Below are 21,933 nucleotides of genomic sequence, written 5' to 3' on the forward strand. Positions count from 1 at the left end.
CTGCAGGTTGTTGTTACTCAGGTCCAGTTCTCTGAGACTGGAGGACGGAGCTGAGAACTGAGGACAGAGCTTCACAGCTTCTCTCTGAGAGGTTACAGACACTCAGTCTGAGGAGACAGGGAGGAAAATATACTATTAAATAATTTATTAAAATGTCTTTTTTCCAGTCAACAATGTTCCTCTTTACTGATTTAATGAACTGTTTTATATAATCATTTTGCCTTTTGTTGTGAACTGGTTCAGTCTATATTTGGGTCTCCAGCCATGAAGGACTGAACTAAAGGCAACAAGGAGGCTGGCAAGAGAAATATTAAATTCCTCTATGAACTAAATGAATCCATGTCAGTTTTAACAGAAAGAGTCCAATGAAGCCTGAGAATCAAGGCTGGGCTGAAGATCAGCATCAGGCTCAGTTTGAGGATCAGCATCAGAGCTGGTTGGAGGGAAAACAGCAGCTTGAATCAAAGCAGAGCAAATCTACAGTTTCATCTTTACATGTTTAACTGTTGGATACAGAGATGGAAAACTGAGCAGAAACTGACAAAAAATTATTTGAACAAGAATCAAATTGTTTTATAAAAGGATTGTGTAAAGAAACTGCTCCAATTTAAACTCATGTTTGGAAAAAAACATTGAGAAAACCAATATAGGGGAAAATACCCATCTAACAGTAAGACATCTATTATCATTTTCTTCTATTATTGAAAAAACATTTGCATCATAAACTGATAGAAATATAATGGACAGAAATCTGGTTTCACCAGGATTGAGAACATTTTACCTGAGAGTTTCCAGGTTGCAGTTTGGACTCTTCAGTCCAGCAGAGAGAAGCTTCACTCCTGAATCCTGCAGGTTGTTGTTACTCAGGTCCAGTTCTCTGAGACTGGAGGACTGGGAGCTGAGAACTGAGGACAGAGCTTCACAGCTTCTCTCTGAGAGGTTACAGCCACTCAGTCTGAGGAGACAGGGAGGAAAATATGTTATTAATACAAGCCTTCTGTTTCCAGTCAACAATGTTTTTTGTTGATTTGAAAGAACAATTTTATTTTACATATTTCCATTTGTTATGAACTGTTTAATTTTATAGTTTATATCCATGCAGAAGGAAGTCGTTTCTTTTTTACAGAAACCCCCAATGTTTAAGAAATCATCAAATGTTTGTGTTACTTTCCAGTCAAAAATATTCTTGGACTTATTGAAGAATAGGTCATATTTTTCAAAACTTTATTCTATAGTTGGGACTCTGACCTTGAAGAACTGAACTACAGGCAATAAGGAGGCTGGCAAGAGAAATATTACTACATTAATCCAGTGTCAGTTTTAACAGAAAGAGTCCATTGAAAATCTAGTCTGAATATCAGCATCAGAGCTGGTTTGAGGGAAAACGCCAGCTTCAACAAAAGCAGAGAGAATCTCAGATTATATCTTTCCATTTTTAACTGGTTGGATTCAGAGATGGAAAACTGAGCAGTGACTGACAAAAACTGTTCCTTTGAGCAACAAGTTAACTATTCAGCTTCCTACTAAATGTTTCCCAACAGACTGACTAAAGACATTTCTCCCTCTTCCTCCTCTATCAGACCTCTCTGCTCCTGCAGCAGGTTCCTCCATACCTGAGAGCTTCCAGTCTCCAGTGTGGATCCTTCAGTCCAGCCGACAGCAGCTTCACTCCTGAGTCTCCTGGATGATTGTAGCTCAGGTCCAACTCTTTCAGATGGGAGGGTTGGAGGTCAGAGCTGAGGCCAGAGAAGCACAGCCTTCCTCTGAGACCAAACAGCCTGATAAGCTGCAGACACACAATTCATCACATGATGAGAAAATGAGAACATTGAGGTAGAGACCAAGGTCTGAACTGATGGATGGATGGATGGACGGATGGCCCAGAGTTACCTGAGAGTTTCCAGGTTGCAGTTTGGACTCTTCAGTCCAGCAGAGAGAAGCTTCACTCCTGAATCCTGCAGGTTGTTGTTACTCAGGTCCAGTTCTCTGAGACTGGAGGACTGGGAGCTGAGAACTGAGGACAGAGCTTCACAGCTTCTCTCTGAGAGGTTACAGCCACTCAGTCTGAGGAGACAGGAGGAAAATATTATTCATACAAATCTACAAAAATTTATATTTTTCAAGGTTTTCTTGGACAGAGAAGGATCTATCTTATTTTACACATGTTTATGATGCCTTTTGTTGCGAAATGGTTTCATTTTATAGTTAGTCCTCCATCCTTAAAGTTTAGAACTACAGGAAACAAGAAGTCTGGAAAGAGAATGATAAAATTCCACAATTAACAAAATTAATACAATTTAAATTTTAACATAAAGAGGACGAGTTTTGCTGCTTTAATATGTATCACTATTTCAGCTGCTGAAGGGAGTCTATGACTCCTTCACACATCACCCCCAGTGAGAAACTTTGAGGAGACAATGCAACAATATATAAGCTGAAAAATTAACATATATATTTACCTCATCATTAGTATATTTCTATCAAAGATAACTGCATTAACAATGTGTGTCCTTACAGAGCTTTGTTGGAGGCTTTAACCACTGGCAGCAGCCTCAGAAGAACCTCCTCTGAAGCAGAGTATTTCTTCAGGTCAAACACATCCAGATCTTTTCCTGATGACACTAAGATGAAACCCAAAGCTGACCACTGAGCAGGAGACAGTTTATCTGTGGAGAGACTTCCTGAACTCAGAGACTGTTGGATCTCTCCACTAGAGAACGATCATTCAGTTCATTCAGACAGTGGAACAGATTGATGCTTTTCTCTGCAGACACATTCTCACTGATCTTCTTCTTGATGTACTGAACTGTTTCCTGATTGGTCTGTGATCTACTTCCTGTCTGTGTCAGCAGACCTTGTAGGAGTCTCTGATTGGTCTGCAGTGAAAGTCCCAGGAGGAAGCGAAGGAACAAGTCCAGGTGTCCATTTGGACTCTGTAAGGCCTGGTCAACAGCTCTCTGGTGGAGAGAAATTATTTTACGTTTATTAAATAGTGAAGATTTCTTAGATGTTGATGTTTCTTTCAGGTTGACACCAGAGTTGATGAAGGTCAGATGAACATGAAGAGCAGCCAGAAACTCCTGAACACTCAGATGGACGAAGCAGAACACCTTGTCCTGGTACAGACCTCTCTCCTCTTTAAAGATCTGTGTGAACTCCTGAGTACACTGAGGCTGCTCTGATATCGATGCCACACTCTGACAGGTCTGATTCATAGAAGATCAGGTTTCCTTTCTGCAGCTGATCAAAAGCCAGTTTTCCAGAGACTCAATCATCTTCCTGCTCTCTGGACTCCAGTGTGGATCTGTTTCAGCTCCTCCATCATACTTGACCTTCTTCACTTTGGTCTGAACCACCAGGAAGTGGATGTACATCTCAGTCAGGGTTCTGGGCAGCTCTCCTCCCTCTCTGGTCTCCAACACATCCTCCAGAACTGTAGCAGTGATCCAGCAGAAGACTGGGATGTGGCACATGATGTGGAGGCTTCGTGATGTCTTCATGTGGGAGATGATCCTGCTGGCCTGTTTCTCATCTCTGAATCTCTTCCTGAAGTACTCCTCCTTCTGAGGGTCACTGAACCCTCTGACCTCTGTCACCATGTCAACACACTGAGGAGGGATCTGATTGGCTGCTGCAGGTCGTGTGGTTATCCAGAGGAGAGCAGAGGGAAGCAGTTTCCCCCTGATGAGGTTTGTCAGCAGAAAATCCACTGAGGTGGACTCTGTAGCATCAGTCAGGATCTCCTTGTTGTGGAAGTCCAGTGGAAGTCGACTCTCATCCAAGCCATCAAAGATGAACAGAACCTGGAAGTGTTCAAAGCTGCAGATTCCTTTGGTTTCACTAAAGAAATGATGAACAAGTTCCACCAAACTGAACTTTTTCTCTTTCAGCACATTCAGCTCTCTGAAGGTGAATGGAAATATGAACTGGATGTTCTGGTGGGCTTTGTCTTCAGCCCAGTCCAGAGTGAACTTCTGTGTTAGGACTGTTTTCCCAATGCCAGCCACTCCCTTTGTCATCACTGTTCTGATTGGTTGATCTCTTCCAGGTGGGACTTTAAAGATGTCTTGTTGTCTGATTGTTGTTTCTGGTCTGTGTGGTTTCCTGGATGCTGTTTCAATCTGTCTGACCTCATGTTCATCATTGACCTCTCCAGTCCCTCCCTCTGTGATGTAGAGCTCTGTGTAGATCTGGTTCAGAAGGGCTGGACTTCCTGCTTTAGCAATTCCCTCAAACACAGACTGGAACTTCTTCTTCAGACCAGATTAAGTTGATGTTGACAAACTGCAGCAAGATGTCCTTAATTAACACAAAAAGTAAAATCAATAATGAAACAAAATGAAGATGATGGATTGAATGTTATTCCATCTTTTCAGACATCAATAAATTTATGATTTATCTATCAGGTTAAATCTTTGTAAAAATCCTCTTACTGCTATGCAGACGGTCAGCCAGCTTTTCCTGCTTCATCCTCCTCAGGAAGTTCAGTGTGATCTTCATCACTGCCTCTCTGCTGCTCCTCCTCTGCTCTTCATCATCACCTTCCAACACCTCATCATCTCTCTGACTCTCTGAATGTTCTGGGTAATCTGGACTCAGAACTTTCTGGATCTTCTTCAGTTCTTTCTTCACAAAGTAACAATGTTGTCCTCCAGCAGCTGGAACAGAATAATAGATGAAGGAAACATCAGAGTTTAAATCATGGAGCCAAACACCAGATGGATGTTGAACAGACTCACAATCCTTTGGACTACAAATTGCAGCATGGAGATAACTGTGAACAGAACCCACAGAAAAGTAGTTGTACATTTACAGACCATAAATATGGAGTCCAGCTGTGTTTGATGCTGCTGGACAGATGAACCACTGGGAACCCTGAGGTCTGCTGGTCCACTCTGTGGAGGAACCAGGAACAATTAGGAAGTCAGGAAATATTCATCCAGCAGTTTTCACAGAGGAAATCACCAAGAGTTTCACACTAAAAATACTTGAATCAGACATGAACACAATACAAAGGAGTTAGAAACAGGAAGATGAATTACAGTAACACCAGAATCACTCCACACTTTCAGCAGAATAAATAAAAACTGTGATATTCATACTGGTTCAGTTTCCTCTGTTACAGCTTTTAGATACATCTCACCTCTCTGATGGTGGAGATCCAGGAGATTTAAAGTCAAGAGGATGACCCTTTGACATGTCACTCTTAAAGGACACACAGCTGGGTTCTGGTTCTGGTTCTGGTTTGCGTTTCTGATGGATCCTGACAGAAACATGATGATTAAAACTTAATCAGCAAAGAGCAGCAGCAGCAGCTTCATCACCACGTCTGTTCTGGTCTGATATAGTGAACGCTGTGTGAAAAGGGCTGTGGACAGTTAGAGATGGTGACCTCACCTCTGACCTTTGCTCTGGCTCTCATCTTCCCCACACAGAGTGGTTTTAGAGGGAGGGACTCCCTCCTCTCTGTCCTCACACTGATCCATGCTGCTGAATCCACACAGCTCACACACACTTTCTAGCTTCACCTGCAGAGGAAAACACACATCATTCATCTGCACATCAACTCTGATCATCCTTTACATCATTAGTGCTGGAAAAAGATCAGCTGCTCCTCCTCTGATTGGCTCTTCTTCTCTGCTTCATATCAGTGTCAGGTGAATGCAGTCAGACAGCAGAGAGGCAGAGGAAGCTGCCATCAGCTGCTGCACTTCTACTATCAGTCCACTAGATGGAGACATGGAGCAACATTTACATTCACTCATTCAACCTGAACAATAGGAAATATTTCAGTTAATGATTAATCTCTACAAGTGGATTATCAGCTGCATTAAATGTTAACTATTTAATAATTTGACTGAATCAATAATAATATTTTAATAATATTTTATTTGAAAGGAAGCAACAGGAAACTGTTGCTGACATTAATGGCGGAGACTAGAGTTCAGTACCAGGAAATAAAAACATGAATCAGTTCAGAGAAGAAAACAGTGAAAACATCAGCTGTTCATCATGTTGATTGATTCCAGTTCATCAATAATCTAATAATTCTGCAGATTAGCCTTCAAACAGCAGATATTAAAGTTTCAGTTGAAATCAGAATTAAAACATTTCTCCAAACATCAGAGATTAGAAACAATCAGGAAAAAGTTAAAGTGATGAAAAATTAAAGAAATAAACAAATTAAACTGACAGTTTGTTCAAACGATCCAAAGAGTTAAAGAAAAAAATTTAAACAACAAACTGAGACCCGACAAATGGTCTGGAGCCACACCTGAACAGGTGAATTCAAACTGAAAGTAAATGTGACGGATGTTGTATAACTGATGACGTCACAACTCACCTGACTTGTATTTTTTTCCTTTAGAGCAACAGAACCAGGAAGTAGAAGCTCTGAGGTGAAATCAGAGGCAGGTTGATAAAATCTTCATGAGGAAGAAGAGAAGTTCTGCTAAAATGAAGGTGTACTTACTTTGATCATTACTGTAGTGATGATTGATAGAAACAAAAAATACTAACAGTATTTTAGTTTATTCATCATGTCATAAAAAAAAGTTGTGAAAATGCATTTTTCAAACAAATATTTTCATCATGTCATCCAAGCGTTCATTATAAACTAAATATTTACTTTGATTGAAAACAAAATTTTGGGAAATAAAACTTTAGCTAAATGTTTGGCTTCAAAAAAATATTTATTTTACAAACTAAACATTTAATTTTCAAATTCAGTATTTATTTTCCAAACTACATATTTAATGATCTTTTTCATGTCTAGTTGTTCAGTCAGACGCTCCATCATGTTGTCATGTTTCAGTTTTTCTCCATTCAGCAACAGTTGGTGAACTGGGTTTAATCCAGTTTAGTCTAATTGTCTTTCTTGCTACCAGCAGCAGAAGTGCAACAATATGTAACATTGATGTTTAGTGAGTAAATCCTTGGTGTTTATGTCCAGCAGAAACAGAAGAGGCTCCATGGGGAGATCTGTCCTCAGAATGTCCTCAGTCTCCCGTTTCATTTCCTCCCAGAAAGTCTTTATTTGTGGTCAGAACCAGAAGACGTGTGTGATGACGACCATTCAACACATTCCTCCAACATCCATCTGTGGTTGGAATCCTGGAAATGAACGTTTTGAAAGGAGTAACTTTATTTTGACACAGTGTGTTCTATTAAATCTGGTTTTACTTTCCAGTCAAACTCTTTGCACGTTTGATTTCCAATCCTTTTATGGCACAAAAATGCAAATTAGAAAACTCCACTCTTTGTTTTATCTATCTCCAGTTCAATCCAGTAAATTCATTAACTCAATTTGACAAACAATCCACAAATGGAGACCCAAACTGGACCATATTGATAGTTTTGACCTCATTCCTCTTCAGAGATACCACTGCAAACTCGTATCAATGGCTCCTCAGAATGACCAGTGGGACGCTCTACTGGATGGAGACTGAACTACAACACTAAAAGAAGTTTTAAACTCACTTTTCAGTTAGCTAATTGAACAAATTTATTCTGTAAGATCATAAATTGCATGGTTACACAAAACAATAAAAAAGGTAACTATTGCCACATTATGGAGTAATCAATCATGGTGAATATCTGCCACAAAAATTCATTCTTGAACAAGATGACTTTTCCCAGAAGACAGTATTACATTTTAATAAAAAGTGGGGTGGAAAGAAAAACGGATGGAAAAAAAAGATGCACATATGAAATTCACCATTTCTGGAACAATGACATTCCAACATATTAAGATGCACTTTTATGGTTAGTTCACAATGGAAAAATATTAATTGATTTCAACTGAACATTAATTGCACATATTTTTCCTCATAAAGTGAAATAAGATAATATCTATTGTAAATTTGTCCAGTATAAAAACACTGATTTTCACTGTGAAAATGACTTTTCAGTCTGTGGTGCAAGAAAAACAAGACATTTCCATACAAGTCTTAAATACTTTATACAAAATATTGAGTGGAAATCATACACAGTGAGACAGATTTAAAGAGACGTGACAGTCCAATGAAAACTCCAGATAAATGCAGTGATTTTATGGTCAAAAGTTACAAAAATGTGCAATAATTAAAAAAACGTAAAGTGAAAACTTAACTTGGCACAAGGAAATATTTGCTCCATCAACAGAAACATTGAATTACTGAGGGAAGGTAAGAGGCTGGATCTGTAGTTTAATTTCATCCATTAAAAAGCTGCTGAAACAAAAAGAGTTCAAAATAAATCTCTGTCTACAGAAAATACAAATAAATGGTAAATAAAAAACATGGGATTGATACTCAGCATGACAGATTACAGCTTACATAAAATCACTAAAATGAAAAATACAAAATGTTAAGGACATCAGTCTGAGAAAGAATATGCAAATTATAACGATTACAAGGTAAAGAGATTAAAAATAACAAAAATAAAAAATCATTTTATAATTAAGGCCACTCGTATGAAGAGCAGAATAAAAAACAAAAAAGGAGAGAAATGTAAACTTGTAATTATTCCAACTCAAGTCCTGCTGTGCAACTCAGTTTGTAACAAAACCCCAAAAAACTCAACAAAAATGTCTAAAAATCAAGCAGAAATCAGATCAAATCTTTAAAAGGGAAATAAATATACAAAAATATAAATAAAATGGTCATGACATGCAGAAACGGAGAAATAAAAATTACTACCAATAGAGGATGAAATGAAGCGATGAGTTAAATTCAAACATTTTCATGTGAAAACGAGGATTAGCATCGTTTCTGCATGACAAGGCATTTTCCTGCTCAAACTGTTAGAAAACAAATTGTGATTTGTAGTTTTTCTTTGCTAAGTGAAGTGAAATATTTGACTTGTGTTCATTAAAAAACAGGGATTTCTTTCCTTTTACATGAACACACATTCACAGCTTGCAGAGTGTAAGGCTTGAACCACTTGGCCACACTTTGGGAGGGGTGGGTTGGAGTTATTGCACAAGAACACTCGGGGCGGGTGGGTTCTTATTCGGCCCTTTGACAGGTTCTGGATGGGTTCTGTCTCCTCAGTAGAGGCGGACGAGACTTAAAAAAATGTGAAGTTGAAGAACACTGGAAGCTGGTGAGGTTTTACACAGCAGCCAAGACAGGTCAGAGGTCAAAGCAGTGCCACTGCATCAAGCAGAGCCTCATCTTCCCTCCTCTGCTGATCGGGTCTCGGACTTGAGCCGGACGAACTCCTTGGCGACGTCGTCGTTGGAGCGCTGGGAGAGGATCCGCATGGCGGTCAGGCCCGTGTCGTCCATGGAGATGCGCTGCCCCAGGGGGCACCAGCAGGCGCAGTTGCCCCCCTCCATGATGTCCCTCAGCTGCACCACGGCCAGGCCCACCACCCGGTCGGCGCGGCCGAAGCAGTAGTCCTTGACGCAGGCTTGAACCTCGTAGCACTCGAACCCGTCCTGAAACCCAGAACGCTGCAGAGCGAGAGCAGAACACAGGAGTGGGAGCACATGGGCTAGGGCGCTAATTGCAGAGCTAATTCCTGATTTTGTGCTTTTTCTGAAACTTTAAAAACATTCGTTCACCTAGCTTGATGATCTAATTTTCCCTTTTAAATCAAAACATTTTACTTGATTTGAGGTCCACATCTGCAGTGGTAGATTACACTATTGCTAATCTGCTAATGTGCTAATAGCAGAGCAAATTTGTTGTGCAACACATTTTGATTCCCCTAAATCAGTTTTCAAGTTAAATTTCTAAAGCACTAATGTACTTTTGCTGTTTTCTACACTTCAGTTGAATAAAGTTTGACATCTGCAGTAGAAGGGACACTTCCATTAGCTGCTAATGTGCTAATAGTAGAGCTAATTTTAGCTTTTTTTAAAATAACTTTTAAAACTATTGCCACACAATTAATTTCTTAAAATAAATCCAGATTTTATTTGGAAAAGTTAAATTTGAGGAAGTTCACTAAATGTTTAGCAGAAACACTAAATGAACAATTAGCTGTGCTGCTAGCGCATTAGCTGACATTGTCCAGTAATTTCACAAGGACTTTGTTTTGTGTAACCAACAGTTTATGAAGTCAGAATTAAAAGAGCTTCAAATCCTAAATGTGTCACGACGTTTGGTTTTGAACTTACAAGTGAAAGGTCTCGTTGTATTTGGGAGACCAGCTGTTGTTCTTGGATTTGGTCTGAAATCGGCGCTTCTTGTCGCTGAGGTGCAGCCCGATCATCGTGACTTCCACGAAGGGTCTGAACATCCCAGACGTCTGCCACTTCAAATCACTGGCTGCAATCACTGCATCAATGACACAAACATTTAAAAAGAAATGACACTAAAATGCTCCAGCTTTGATTTCATTGGTTCAAAATGAGCCCAAACGGACCTTTGAGAGTAACTTTCCGCTCTCCGCTCTTGGGATGAGTGTACAGCTCAATCTGCAGGGAAACCTCTCCGATGGGTTTGTCCACAGCTGAGCCTGGTTTAACACAAACAAACATTTGGTCAATGCAGGCAAAGAAAACAACGTTTTATAGAGTCACGCGACAGAAACGCAGGTTTCACAAAACAGAAGAGAGAAAACGATGAAGGGAAGTTGGGCTGATGATGATTTCATGGAGACCTACCCCTGCTGGGCTGGATTTTCTCATTAGGGGTAACCTAATACCCTTTCCCATTGTGCACTGGGCACAGAGGCAGCAGGAGATTAAAAACAAGACAGCAACTTAAACAACCAAATCCAGGAGATAAAAGCAGCGAGGAATCTGAAACTCTCCCGTATTTAATCTCCTTGAGGCGTTTTGGATCTACCCTGTGAATGCTGCGTGGTCACGAAGGTTTTGATGAGCGTGTCGGTGGTCTGGGTGTAGAGCGACAGAGCGTGGCGGAGCGACGAAAGCTCAGCGCTCTTCTCCAGGAAAGTCTTCTTCAAGCCGTTCCCGCCCGCATGAAAGTATTGCTGCGTAGGAAACAAAACGAGAGGAATCAGCGTTCTACAACCTGAATGATTAAACTTAAAGTGGAGTTAATCAGACTTTTAGTTAATCAACCAAAAGACTCTTAAAATGTGAATGAATTGTACTTTTCTGTTTGACCAGAGGTCAACGTTTCGCTCTCACCTTGATGGTATCCAGAGCCACATCCATGACGGCACACTGCCTGGGCGTCAGGCTTTTAGCGTCTCCTGCCATGTGATCCTAAACAACCCAAACCAGGACTTTGACTAGACCAATTCACAGAGAAAGCAAACTCAAAGGCAACCTGATACCTTCAGTTTGGAAAGGTGTCCCAGTTCTTTAGCAGCAGAAAGGATCTGTGCTCCCTTCAGGAAAAACAGAAAAATGAATGATTCTTTTAGTTTTCAGAAGCCTTGTTTCAATTTTAATGATCATATTAGTAAGTTTGATGGAGATGGAAAAAAAGCATCGATACAACTCATGTTCATACATAAAGTGAGTTATTTATCTACTCTATATGTGATTGGATGATGTTCAGTTTGTTGACTAATAATTAAACTGAATATGCCACAGTCATCATTTTAAAACATAATGGATAAAAATTTTTTTGTGTTTGGTCACGTCTGTCAAAATGTTTACATCTCATCATCTGACACAATTACGAGTTGATCCATTTCAAAATGGCAGCCATGTTTCCATCCAGCTGTGATTCAAATTTTGAACAAATTTTTATAATAATGTATAAAAGAAATGTAAATTACACTGCAAAACCATAAACTCTTACCAAGTATTTTGCTCTAGTTTCTAGTGCAAATTTGACGAATGTGAATTACAACATTTAACTTTTCTTTTGGGATCAATAAAGTATGTTTGAATTAGAATTTTAAAATATCTCAGCACATTTTAAATAAGACAAAAATAACTTAGTAGTAACTTATCAGAAGAAGAAGCTTGTTTTAAGTCGATAATTCCTTAATATTGATTAAAAAAAAGTAGTTGGCAGATTTTTTTAATTTAAGGGAAAATGATTTGTTATAAGTGAAATAATCTGTCCTGCACAAAATAAGTTCATTATATTTATTTTGCACAAAATTATTGAAATAAAATGAGATTTTAGTCTGATTATTATTTCCCTTATAACATTGCAAAAATATTTTGATTTAGGTGAAATAATCAAATTTGATCAGCAATATTAAGAAATTATTGACTTAAAACAAGTTTCTAAGATAGTTTCACTGACAACTAGATCAAAAATATTTAGTAAGATTGTGTTTTTGTTATGTAATTCACACTTTTTGACAACATTTCAAAACCATCTGGATGGAAACCTGTCCAGTGACGGAGACGAGCGTCAGACTCACCAAGGTGTCGTTCCCTTGCGGCAGGACGATGTTCTTCTCCAGGCTGGTCATCACGATCCTCCACAGCTCCTTCAGAACGCGCTTCAGGACGGTTTTCTCACACACCGTGGCGAACAGCGTTAATCTGCAAAAACAAGACGTTCACTCACACGCCGACGGACGAGCCGTGTTTGGGGAATCCCACTGAACCCACTGAGCATCCAGGAAGTCCATGAGCGGCCGCAGCATGTTGTCCGAGTCGCCTCCACCTGGTTCTTGGTGTTTTCGTTGAGCGGTCCTTTGATCTGGTACAGCAGCGACGCCATCTGCCGCATGCAGTCGGTGATGCGGCTCTGGAAGCTGCAGGAGAAGAAAAACCAGTGATGCACTGGGACAAAGTGGGGGAAACGTGGGGGTGTGAGGGCGGCGTACCTGTTCCCAAACGTGCTGCTGAGGTCGTCCAGAACGTTGTTGAGCCGAACCTGCAGGTCGTTGAGCAGGTCGCTGGCCTCCGTGTCCATCTGGAGGAGAGAAACCTTCAAGTTCAAAAGGCTGACAAAAGGTTTTAGAGAAAGAAAAAGGGAAATAAAACTGGGAAGTTTTGGGATTTTACTGAGACTCAGAACCTGGAAGCTAAATTACTTCTAAAGCTGAATTATTACAAAACACCTGAGAGTCTACGGTTGCATTACGAGTCCGTTAAACACCTTGTTGGTGTAGTTTGCATTTCTACTCATAATAACATGCATGTTACAGTTCACCTCCTGTAACACCCATGAACTCACCTCATGATCCTCACATGCATTTTCTCTCTATGTGGCAGAAAGTTGGGAGGTAAAACAAGACATTTTGGATGAAATGCCCCATTTTGACACTCTTTAAGTGGAAAATTGCTTATTAAGAATCTAATTTAGGATATTCTGCTTGTGCCTACCTTCTCAAACGGTTCGTCCATCTTTGAGTCAGAAAATTGTTAGAGATATAAAAAAAACACAAACAGTGTCAAACTGTCCTGAAGAGGTGGAGGAGCTGTATAAATCCAATGATTCTGGACTTTTTGGTGAATATTAAGGTGATTTAATCCCAGATAACATGTTTAACCCACCTCATCCTTCTCAGTCTATCACACATGATTTAAAAAAGGAACAAAATAAAGTGTTAAAATGAAAAAATACAGTTGAAGGTGACGTGAAAGTGGCGCTTTTATGGGAAATAAGGGAAAATGCTGCTAATCTAAAGAGGAATCCTCACAGATGAGAATCAAACCAGACAACAAAACTCCACCATGTTGGATGTTTTTCCTTTCAGTTTGGGGAAAATCTTTGGAAATGACTTTGGATTTGGAGAATGAAGGATGTTAAAAACCACTTTCAACTGCAACAAACCTCTGCCTCCATTTCCTCCCCTTCCTCTTTAACTTCCTCCTCTTCCTCACTTCCTTCAAACTAGGAGTTGCAGTAAAGAGGCAACAAAGGTTTTGTCTTGTTGCTTCATTCAGATAACTGTGCAGTGTTTTTTTTTAAAAGTTATTTTTAAGGCATATATGCAGTCATGTTTTACATGTTTGCATATGCAGTGGACTTGCCTGCCATGCTAGCGCGCTGTTCTTCAGCTAGAAAAGCAGAAAAGGTAGAGAATGTCTTTCTCCAGCCACAATTACAAGAACTGACTTTATATTGAGTTAAAACGTGGATACTATCAGAGAAAACACATATTACCATTATTTTGGTCTAGTTTATTGTTCAAGTACATTTGGACACTTAAAATAAGACAAAACTAATTTACAAGTAACTTTTTAGAAAGATATATGATCTTGGAGGGAGTTTGAGATGCATTAAGTCTTAGAATATTCTTCTTAAAAAGGAAACCTGCAGATTTGTCTGCACAAAAACTTTTGAATTTCATATTAAATGTTAATTTAACAGAGTGATTCGTATTTTCCCAGGTAGCCTTAATTTTCTTTTATATGATTTCAACATGGTGCATTTCCTAACAATCAATAACAAATCAAATTGATATGATGTCAAAACTGGAATCTATCACTAATTTGAACACTTGACCCTCAACATCAATGTTGGAGAAACGTTATCGTCATTGATATTGTAATAACAGCAATAGTGTTACAACAACACTATTAAATAATAGTGTTGTAATTTCAAGGCTGCTGTTTCTCTGTCAGATTCCCTCAGGTCTCCACAGCAGAGAGATGGATCACGGCGCTCTTCCTCCACCTCCTCGCCGCGCCCCATCCTCATCCTCCACCACCTCCACTGAGTTTCTGATGGGTCGCTTCAGATCCTCTCTGGAGATCAGACACCAGAACAGAGGCGGATCAGAACCAAAGCCAGCAGCTCTGCTGAAGCTCAGCAGCTTCAGCAGAGCTGAACCCTTAAGATGGGTTGGTTTCCCAGGTTCATTCAGAACCATGTGGAAGATTCTTATAGTTTAAATGAGCTGCTGTTTGAAAAGTTACAAAACCAAAATGACCAGAGATAATTTGAGTTATTAAACTGTAATAAGAGATAAAATGGGGTTCAAAATGTTATCCATTCATTTATAAATGATATGACTGTATACCAGCTTCAAACTAAATGTTTTCCAGCAGACTGAATAAAGACATTTCTCCCTCTTCCTCCTCTATCAGACCTTCTCTGCTCCTGCAGCAGGTTCCTCCATACCTGAGAGCTTCCAGTCTCCAGTGTGGATCCTTCAGTCCAGCCGACAGCGCTTCACTCCTGAGTCTCCTGGATGATTGTAGCTCAGGTCCAACTCTTTCAGATGGGAGGGGTTGGAGGTCAGAGCTGAGGCCAGGAAGCACAGCCTTCCTCTGAGACCAAACAGCCTGATAAGCTGCAGACACACAATTCATCACATGATGAGAAAATGAGAACATGGAGGTAGAAACCAAGGTCTGGACGGATGGATGGATGGATGGACGGATGGACGGACGGACGGATGGATGGCCCAGAGTTACCTGAGAGTTTCCAGGTTGCAGTTTGGACTCTTCAGTCCAGCAGAGAGAAGCTTCACTCCTGAATCCTGCAGGTTGTTGTTACTCAGGTCCAGTTCTCTGAGACTGGAGGACTGGGAGCTGAGAACTGAGGACAGAGCTTCACAGCTTCTCTCTGAGAGGTTACAGCCACTCAGTCTGAGGAGACAGGGAGGAAAATATGTTATTATACAATTCTACAAAAATTTATATTTTTCAAGGTTTTTCTTGGACAGAGAAGGATCAATCTTATTTTACACATGTTTATGATGCCTTTTGTTTGCAAAATGGTTCATTTTATAGTTAGTCCTCCATCCTTAAAGTTTATAACTACAGGAAACAAGAAGTCAGGAAAGAGAATGATAAAATTCCACAATTAACAAAATTAATACAATTTAAATTTTAACATAAAGAGGACGAGTTTTGCTGCTTTAATATGTATCACTATGTCAGCTGCTGAAGGGAGTCTGTGTCTCCTTCACACATCACCCCCAGTGAGAAACTTTGAGGAGACAATGCAACAATATATAAGCTGAAAATTTAAAATATATATTTACCTCATCATTAGTATATTTCTATCAAAGATAACTGTATTAACAATGTGTGTCCTTACAGAGCTTTGTTGGAGGCTTTAACCACTGGCAGCAGCCTCAGAAGAACCTCCTCTGAAGCAGAGTATTTCTTCAGGTCAAACACATCAAGATCTTTTCCTGATGACACTAAGATGAAACCCAGAGCTGACCAATGAGCAGGAGACAGTTTATCTGTGGAGAGACTTCCTGAACTCAGAGACTGTTGGATCTCCTCCACTAGAGAACGATCATTCAGTTCATTCAGACAGTGGAACAGATTGATGCTTTTCTCTGCAGACACATTCTCACTGATCTTCTCCTTGATGTACTCAACTGTTTCCTGATTGGTCTGTGAGCTACTTCCTGTCTGTGTCAGCAGACCTTGTAGGAGTCTCTGATTGGTCTGCAGTGAAAGTCCCAGGAGGAAGCGGAGGAACAAGTCCAGGTGTCCATTTGGACTCTGTAAGGCCTGGTCAACAGCTCTCTGATGGAGAGATTGTAGATCAGATGTATTAAGTAATGAAGATGTATTATCTTTGTATTTCTTTGATCATGTCAGAACCAGAGTTGATGAAGGTCAGATGAACATGAAGAGCAGCCAGAAACTCCTGAACACTCAGATGGACGAAGCAGAACACCTTGTCCTGGTACAGACCTCTCTCCTCTTTAAAGATCTGTGTGAACACTCCTGAGTACACTGATGCTGCTCTGATATCGATGCCACACTCTGTCAGGTCTGATTCATAGAAGATCAGGTTTCCTTTCTGCAGCTGATCAAAAGCCAGTTTTCCCAGAGACTCAATCATCTTCCTGCTCTCTGGACTCCAGTGTGGATCTGTTTCAGCTCCTCCATCATACTTGACCTTCTTCACTTTGGTCTGAACCACCAGGAAGTGGATGTACATCTCAGTCAGGGTTCTGGGCAGCTCTCCTCCCTCTATGGTCTCCAACACATCCTCCAGAACTGTAGCAGTGATCCAGCAGAAGACTGGGATGTGGCACATGATGTGGAGGCTTCGTGATGTCTTCATGTGGGAGATGATCCTGTTGGCCTGTTTCTTACCTCTGAATCTCTTCCTGAAGTACTCCTCCTTCTGAGGGTCATTGAACCCTCTGACCTCTGTCACCATGCCAACATACTGAGGAGGGATCTGATTGGCTGCTGCAGGTCGTGTGGTTATCCAGAGGAGAGCAGAGGGAAGCAGTTTCCCCCTGATGAGGTTTGTCAGCAGAACATCCACTGAGGTGGACTCTGTAGCATCAGTCAGGATCTCCTTGTTGTGGAAGTCCAGTTGAAGTCGACTCTCATCCAAGCCATCAAAGATGAACAAACCTGGAAGTGTTCAAAGCTGCAGATTTCTTTGGTTTCACTAAAGAAATGATGAACAAGTTCCACCAAGCTGAACTTTTTCTCTTTCAGCACATTCAGCTCTCTGAAGGTGAATGGAAATATGAACTGGATGTTCTGGTGGGCTTTGTCTTCAGCCCAGTCCAGAGTGAACTTCTGTGTTAGGACTGTTTTCCCAATGCCAGCCACTCCCTTTGTCATCACTGTTCTGATTGGTTGATCTCTTCCAGGTGGGACTTTAAAGATGTCTTCTTGTCTGATTGTTGTTTCTGGTCTGTGTGGTTTCCTGGATGCTGTTTCAATCTGTCTGACCTCATGTTCATCATTGACCTCTCCAGTCCCTCCCTCTGTGATGTAGAGCTCTGTGTAGATCTGGTTCAGAAGGGTTGGACTTCCTGCTTTAGCAATTCCCTCAAACACAGACTGGAACTTCTTCTTCAGACCAGATTTAAGTTGATGTTGACAAACTGCAGCAAGATGTTCTAAATAAACATAAATATAAAATCAAATACTAAATAAAATAATTTTTTGAAGATGATGTTACTAAATATGATTCCACATCAGTAAATGTCTGTTTTATCCATCAGTTCAAATCTCTTTATAAATCCTCTTACTGCTATGCAGACGGTCAGCCAGCTTTTCCTGCTTCATCCTCCTCAGGAAGTTCAGTGTGGTCTTCATCACTGCCTCTCTGCTGCTCCTTCTCTGTTCTTCATCATCACCTTCCAACACCTCATCATCTCTCTGACTCTCTGAATGTTTTGGGTAATCTGGACTCAGAACGTTGTGGATTTTCTTCAACTCGTTCTTCACAAAAGTAACAATGTTTTCCTCCAGCAGCTGGAACAGAATAATAGATGAAGGAAACATCAGATTGAAATCATGGAGCCAAACACCAGATGGATGTTGAACAGACTGACAGTCCTCTGGTCTACAAAGTGAAGCATGGAGATGAATGTGAACAGAACCCATAGAAAAGTAGATGTATATTTAATGACCAAAAATATGGAGTCCAGCTGTGTTTGATCTTCCTGGATAGATGGACCACTTGGAACCTCTGAGCTCTGCTGGTCCACTCTGTGGAGGAACCAGCAACAATTAGGAAGTCAGGAAATATTCATCCAGCAGTTTTCACAGAGGAAATCACCAAGAGTTTCACAGTTTAAATACTGAAAAGCAGAAACACAGAGCATGTTGTGAACACAATACACAACACAAAAGGAGTTAGAAAGAGGAATCATAATTACAGTAAGTGCAGAATAATTTATTAGATGTAAAAAAGTTGATGTTGCACTTTAAACACTCCACACTGTCATTACATCTGATACTGGTGGAGACAATGTCCCAGAGCTTGGAGGCTGTTGAAGTGAAGGCTCTGTCCACACAGGTCTTCGGGACAGTGTGGGACATCTATCATGGTCTTATTATTAGATCTGAGGTGATGTGGACATGAAGGACGACTGAGCACTTTTAGGTGTTTTTAATATAAGGTGCTTTATAAATAAATTGATTGATTGTAATATGTGGGTGTGTGTCCAAGAGTGGTCCTCTACTGAGTGTTAAAATGAGAGTTTTATAATGTATCCTGGAAATCCTTTTGAGAATAAATAATTCTGTTTTTCTCTATCTCCTTTAGCTTTTTGCATGCTTATACATACATATGTGCACACATAGAGTACACACATGCAAGCTATTGTTAAAAGAAATGACATATTAGGGAACGCCCTATTTGGGGTTTAACTAAGATAAATAATACATAAATACATAAGTAAATAAATAGATGAATAAATAAAACTGGGAACATCTGAGTTCATAATGTTTCAGTTTCCACAGTTTACAGCAGTTAGAAACATCTCACCTCTCTGATGGTGGAGATTCAGGAGATTTAAAGAAAATGAACTCTTCCTTTGACTTGTCGCTCTTAAAGGACACACAGCTGGGTTCTGGTTCTGGTTCTGGTTTGATTCTCTGATGGATCCTGACAGAAACATGATGATTAAAAGTTAATCAGCAAAGAGGAGCAGCAGCAGCTTCATCACCACGTCTGTTCTGGCCTGATATAGTGAACGCTGTGTGAAAAGGGCTGTGGACAGTTAGAGATGGTGACCTCACCTCTGACCTTTGCTCTGGCTCTCATCTTCCCCACACAGAGTGGTTTTAGAGGGAGGGACTCCCTCCTCTCTGTCCTCACACTGATCCATGCTGCTGAATCCACATCAGCTCACACACTTTCTAGCTTCACCTGCAGAGGAAACACACATCATTCATCTGCACATCAACTCTGATCATCCTTTACATCATTAGTGCTGGAAAAAGATCAGCTGCTCCTCTGATTGGCTCTTCTTCTCTGCTTCATATCAGTGTCAGGTGAATGCAGTCAGACAGCAGAGAGGCAGAGAAGCTGCCATCAGCTGCTGCACTTCTACTATCAGTCCACTAGATGGAGACATGGAGCAACATTTACATTCACTGATTCAACTTGAACAGGAAGTATTTTAATTAGTTAATTATTAATCTCTACCAGTGGATTATTTTCTGCATAAAACTATTATAATCACTTGAACACATTTCAACAATAATATTTAGTAAAAATAATACATAATATTCATTTATTTTGAAAGGATGCAACAAGAAACTTTTGTTCCTGACTTTAACAGTTTGATTCATGGAGGTAAAAACATGAAGCAGAAAAGAAAACATAGAAACACCAGCTGCTCATCATGTTGTTTGATTCTTGTTCATTAGTAATCAAATATTGTTGTAAATTAACCTTCAAACAGAAGAGAGATCAAACTGAGTGGAAGTCAGAAGTGATGCTTCTTCTCCAAACATCAGAAACATATAAAAAGGTTCCAGTAGACAAAGTTCAGGGAAACCAAGCAAACTTACAGTTTCATACGGTTCAAAAAGTTGAAGAGTGTCTGAACAACAAACTGAGACCTAATAGAGCCACGGTAGACTCAGACTAATGCCACACCTGTACAGAGACAACAGATCTGGACTTTTACCTTACCTGAACAATTCAAGGTTCAAACTCAATGTGTGAAAAGTGTTGCATAAGTGATTATTTGACGGCACACCTGGTTTGTAGTGTCTTCTTTCTGAGCAGCAGAAGGTTTGCTGTAAAATCAGAGGCAGGTTGATAAATCTCCATGATGAAATGAGCCCAGAGAAAAGAAAAGCTGGTTTCCTTATTTTGCAGTATCTGATCAAACAGAAAGTAAACATAAAACTCAAACTAAACTGTAATCCTTAACATCACCACACGACTGCAGCTGAAACCACACATTGTTCTAATGCAGATTATTCCTAAAGCTCCTATATAATCATTGATCATGATGTTAGTGTGGTGAGCAGAGTGAGGACAGTCTCTGGTTAAAACCAGGATCAGCTGAGGAGGTTCTGCTAATCCATGTTGAAATTTCATTTCAATCATCATCCTGAATTTAAAGTCAGAGTCAGATCAAGAGCAGAGAGGACAAATGCAAACAGAAGCTGGGAGTCTGGATCATATTGAATGTTTTGAAACCTGAAAACACACAGAAATCACAAGGAGCCAGAGCAGACCAAAACAGGAACCAGGAGCAAAAATAAGCAGAATATCAAAAGGCAAGTAACCAGGATATGATGGGATTTAAGAGAAGGGAACAGCAATAAGTGTGAGCAGGAGAAGAGAATAAATACTGTGAGGGTGAATGCTGGAACAAAAGACCTGGGCTGATTAACAGGTTGGAGGAAAGAGAGAGAAAAATGGCACAGGGGGCAAAGAAGAGAACACAACAGGGAAACTAGAAAAAAAAACCAAGATACCACATTGTAACTGGACCTAAGAAACATAAAATAGCAAGAATAACAAGAAATTAAAGTAAAAATTGAAACAAGACTAATCTAATTAAAGAAAGGAACGAAGGACTGCAGAATAACCAAACCTCAAATTCAACTCAAACCAACCCAGGTCATAACTGCTGAACAAGGAAACACGATGAATCCAGCTGAAATAGCTCCTGTCCAGCCACTCAAAGACAAACCTCCAAACATTGTAAGTGAGCTGAGCCGGTTTCCTGTCATACAATCGGTCAAACATCCCAAACTTTTTCAGGATGTCCAAACTGCTTTACCAGATCCTGACCCGGCCCAAAGACCAGCTGCCACCACTCATGTGCGCCTGGTACAAAAAGGTGCAAAAAATCAAAAGATGACACAACTTAACACACTCATAAGATGGAGCAAATATTCACACCCCTTTATTAAATCATGAACTAACTGTGATTAAACCACATGTTTTTAGGAATCTGAGCTAATTTTCCCAGTGAATCCAGACCTGATTATTATCTGACCTGCATATACAATAAATTATTTTAATAGAACCTCTCTGATGGATGATGGTTTATTTTTGGTCTAAGAATAAAATGTTTTTGTAAGGATCATGTAATCACATCCTGGAAGTCCTTCAGAGTTTATCTTTGCTCTAAAGTTATGAAAACCCGAAACCTCTGCCTTTTTAACAGAGATCAATAACCAAACACTCTGATCTTTGCTTAATCTGCCAGTTTGACAAATATAAATGAACATTGCTTCAAAATGTGTGTATTTTATTACTTCTGAGTGGGAAAGTGTTTCTGAAATGGAGCAGGAAATACATTTCATAACAGCTGATTTGCATGTGATCAAGACAAGAAGGCAGCGGTCAACACACACACACCCAGTGGTGTTCACACACACTCTGCAGAACTTTGTGTTCATCAGGAGGTCGATTGTTT

The 21,933-nt window shown here is 40.0% G+C and overlaps 3 protein-coding genes across 3 annotated transcripts; all 3 read right to left on the minus strand.

Annotated features, from left to right (window-relative positions):
* Positions 1-8,867: 8,867 nt before the first annotated feature.
* LOC129354572 (protein unc-13 homolog B-like) lies at positions 8,868-9,610 on the minus strand. Its single transcript, XM_055024035.1, has 2 exons — positions 9,593-9,610; positions 8,868-9,436 (listed from the first exon to the last, which is right to left on the minus strand). Exons 1-2 carry the CDS (start codon positions 9,608-9,610, stop codon positions 9,152-9,154), a joined length of 303 nt encoding a protein of 100 aa, XP_054880010.1. The 3' UTR covers positions 8,868-9,151.
* A 267-nt stretch (positions 9,611-9,877) lies between these two features.
* Positions 9,878-13,219, minus strand: LOC129354573 (protein unc-13 homolog B-like). Its single transcript, XM_055024036.1, has 9 exons — positions 13,199-13,219; positions 12,697-12,785; positions 12,479-12,652; positions 12,286-12,409; positions 11,236-11,289; positions 11,087-11,164; positions 10,779-10,926; positions 10,354-10,446; positions 9,878-10,265 (listed from the first exon to the last, which is right to left on the minus strand). The coding sequence occupies exons 1-9, from the start codon at positions 13,217-13,219 to the stop codon at positions 10,102-10,104; spliced, it is 945 nt and encodes a 314-aa protein (XP_054880011.1). The 3' UTR covers positions 9,878-10,101.
* A 3,862-nt stretch (positions 13,220-17,081) lies between these two features.
* LOC129354585 (NACHT, LRR and PYD domains-containing protein 3-like) lies at positions 17,082-18,263 on the minus strand. Its single transcript, XM_055024046.1, has 3 exons — positions 18,172-18,263; positions 17,788-18,013; positions 17,082-17,655 (listed from the first exon to the last, which is right to left on the minus strand). Exons 2-3 carry the CDS (start codon positions 17,852-17,854, stop codon positions 17,090-17,092), a joined length of 633 nt encoding a protein of 210 aa, XP_054880021.1. The 5' UTR covers positions 17,855-18,013; positions 18,172-18,263; the 3' UTR covers positions 17,082-17,089.
* Positions 18,264-21,933: the final 3,670 nt, after the last annotated feature.

The sequence above is a fragment of the Poeciliopsis prolifica genome, unplaced genomic scaffold, assembly GCF_027474105.1.
Source record: "Poeciliopsis prolifica strain line A6 unplaced genomic scaffold, Auburn_PproV2 SCAFFOLD112, whole genome shotgun sequence".
Classification (NCBI taxonomy): Eukaryota; Metazoa; Chordata; class Actinopteri; order Cyprinodontiformes; family Poeciliidae; genus Poeciliopsis; species Poeciliopsis prolifica.

Bases quoted from the DNA above. Each gene is read 5' to 3' on its own strand.
- LOC129354573 (XM_055024036.1), bottom strand. From the start codon at position 13,219: ATGGACGAACCGTTTGAGAAG. The intron at 12,653-12,696 runs GTACGCCGCCCT...ACTTTGTCCCAG, and splicing joins AGCAGCACGTTTGGGAACAG to TGCATCACTGGTTTTTCTTC. The intron at 10,447-10,778 runs GTAGATCCAAAA...GTGTTAAACCAG, and splicing joins GACCACGCAGCATTCACAGG to GCTCAGCTGTGGACAAACCC.
- LOC129354585 (XM_055024046.1), bottom strand. From the start codon at position 17,854: ATGAAGACCACACTGAACTTCCTGAGGAGGATGAAGCAGGAAAAGCTG. The intron at 17,656-17,787 runs GTAAGAGGATTT...ATGTTTATTTAG, and splicing joins GGCTGACCGTCTGCATAGCA to AACATCTTGCTGCAGTTTGT.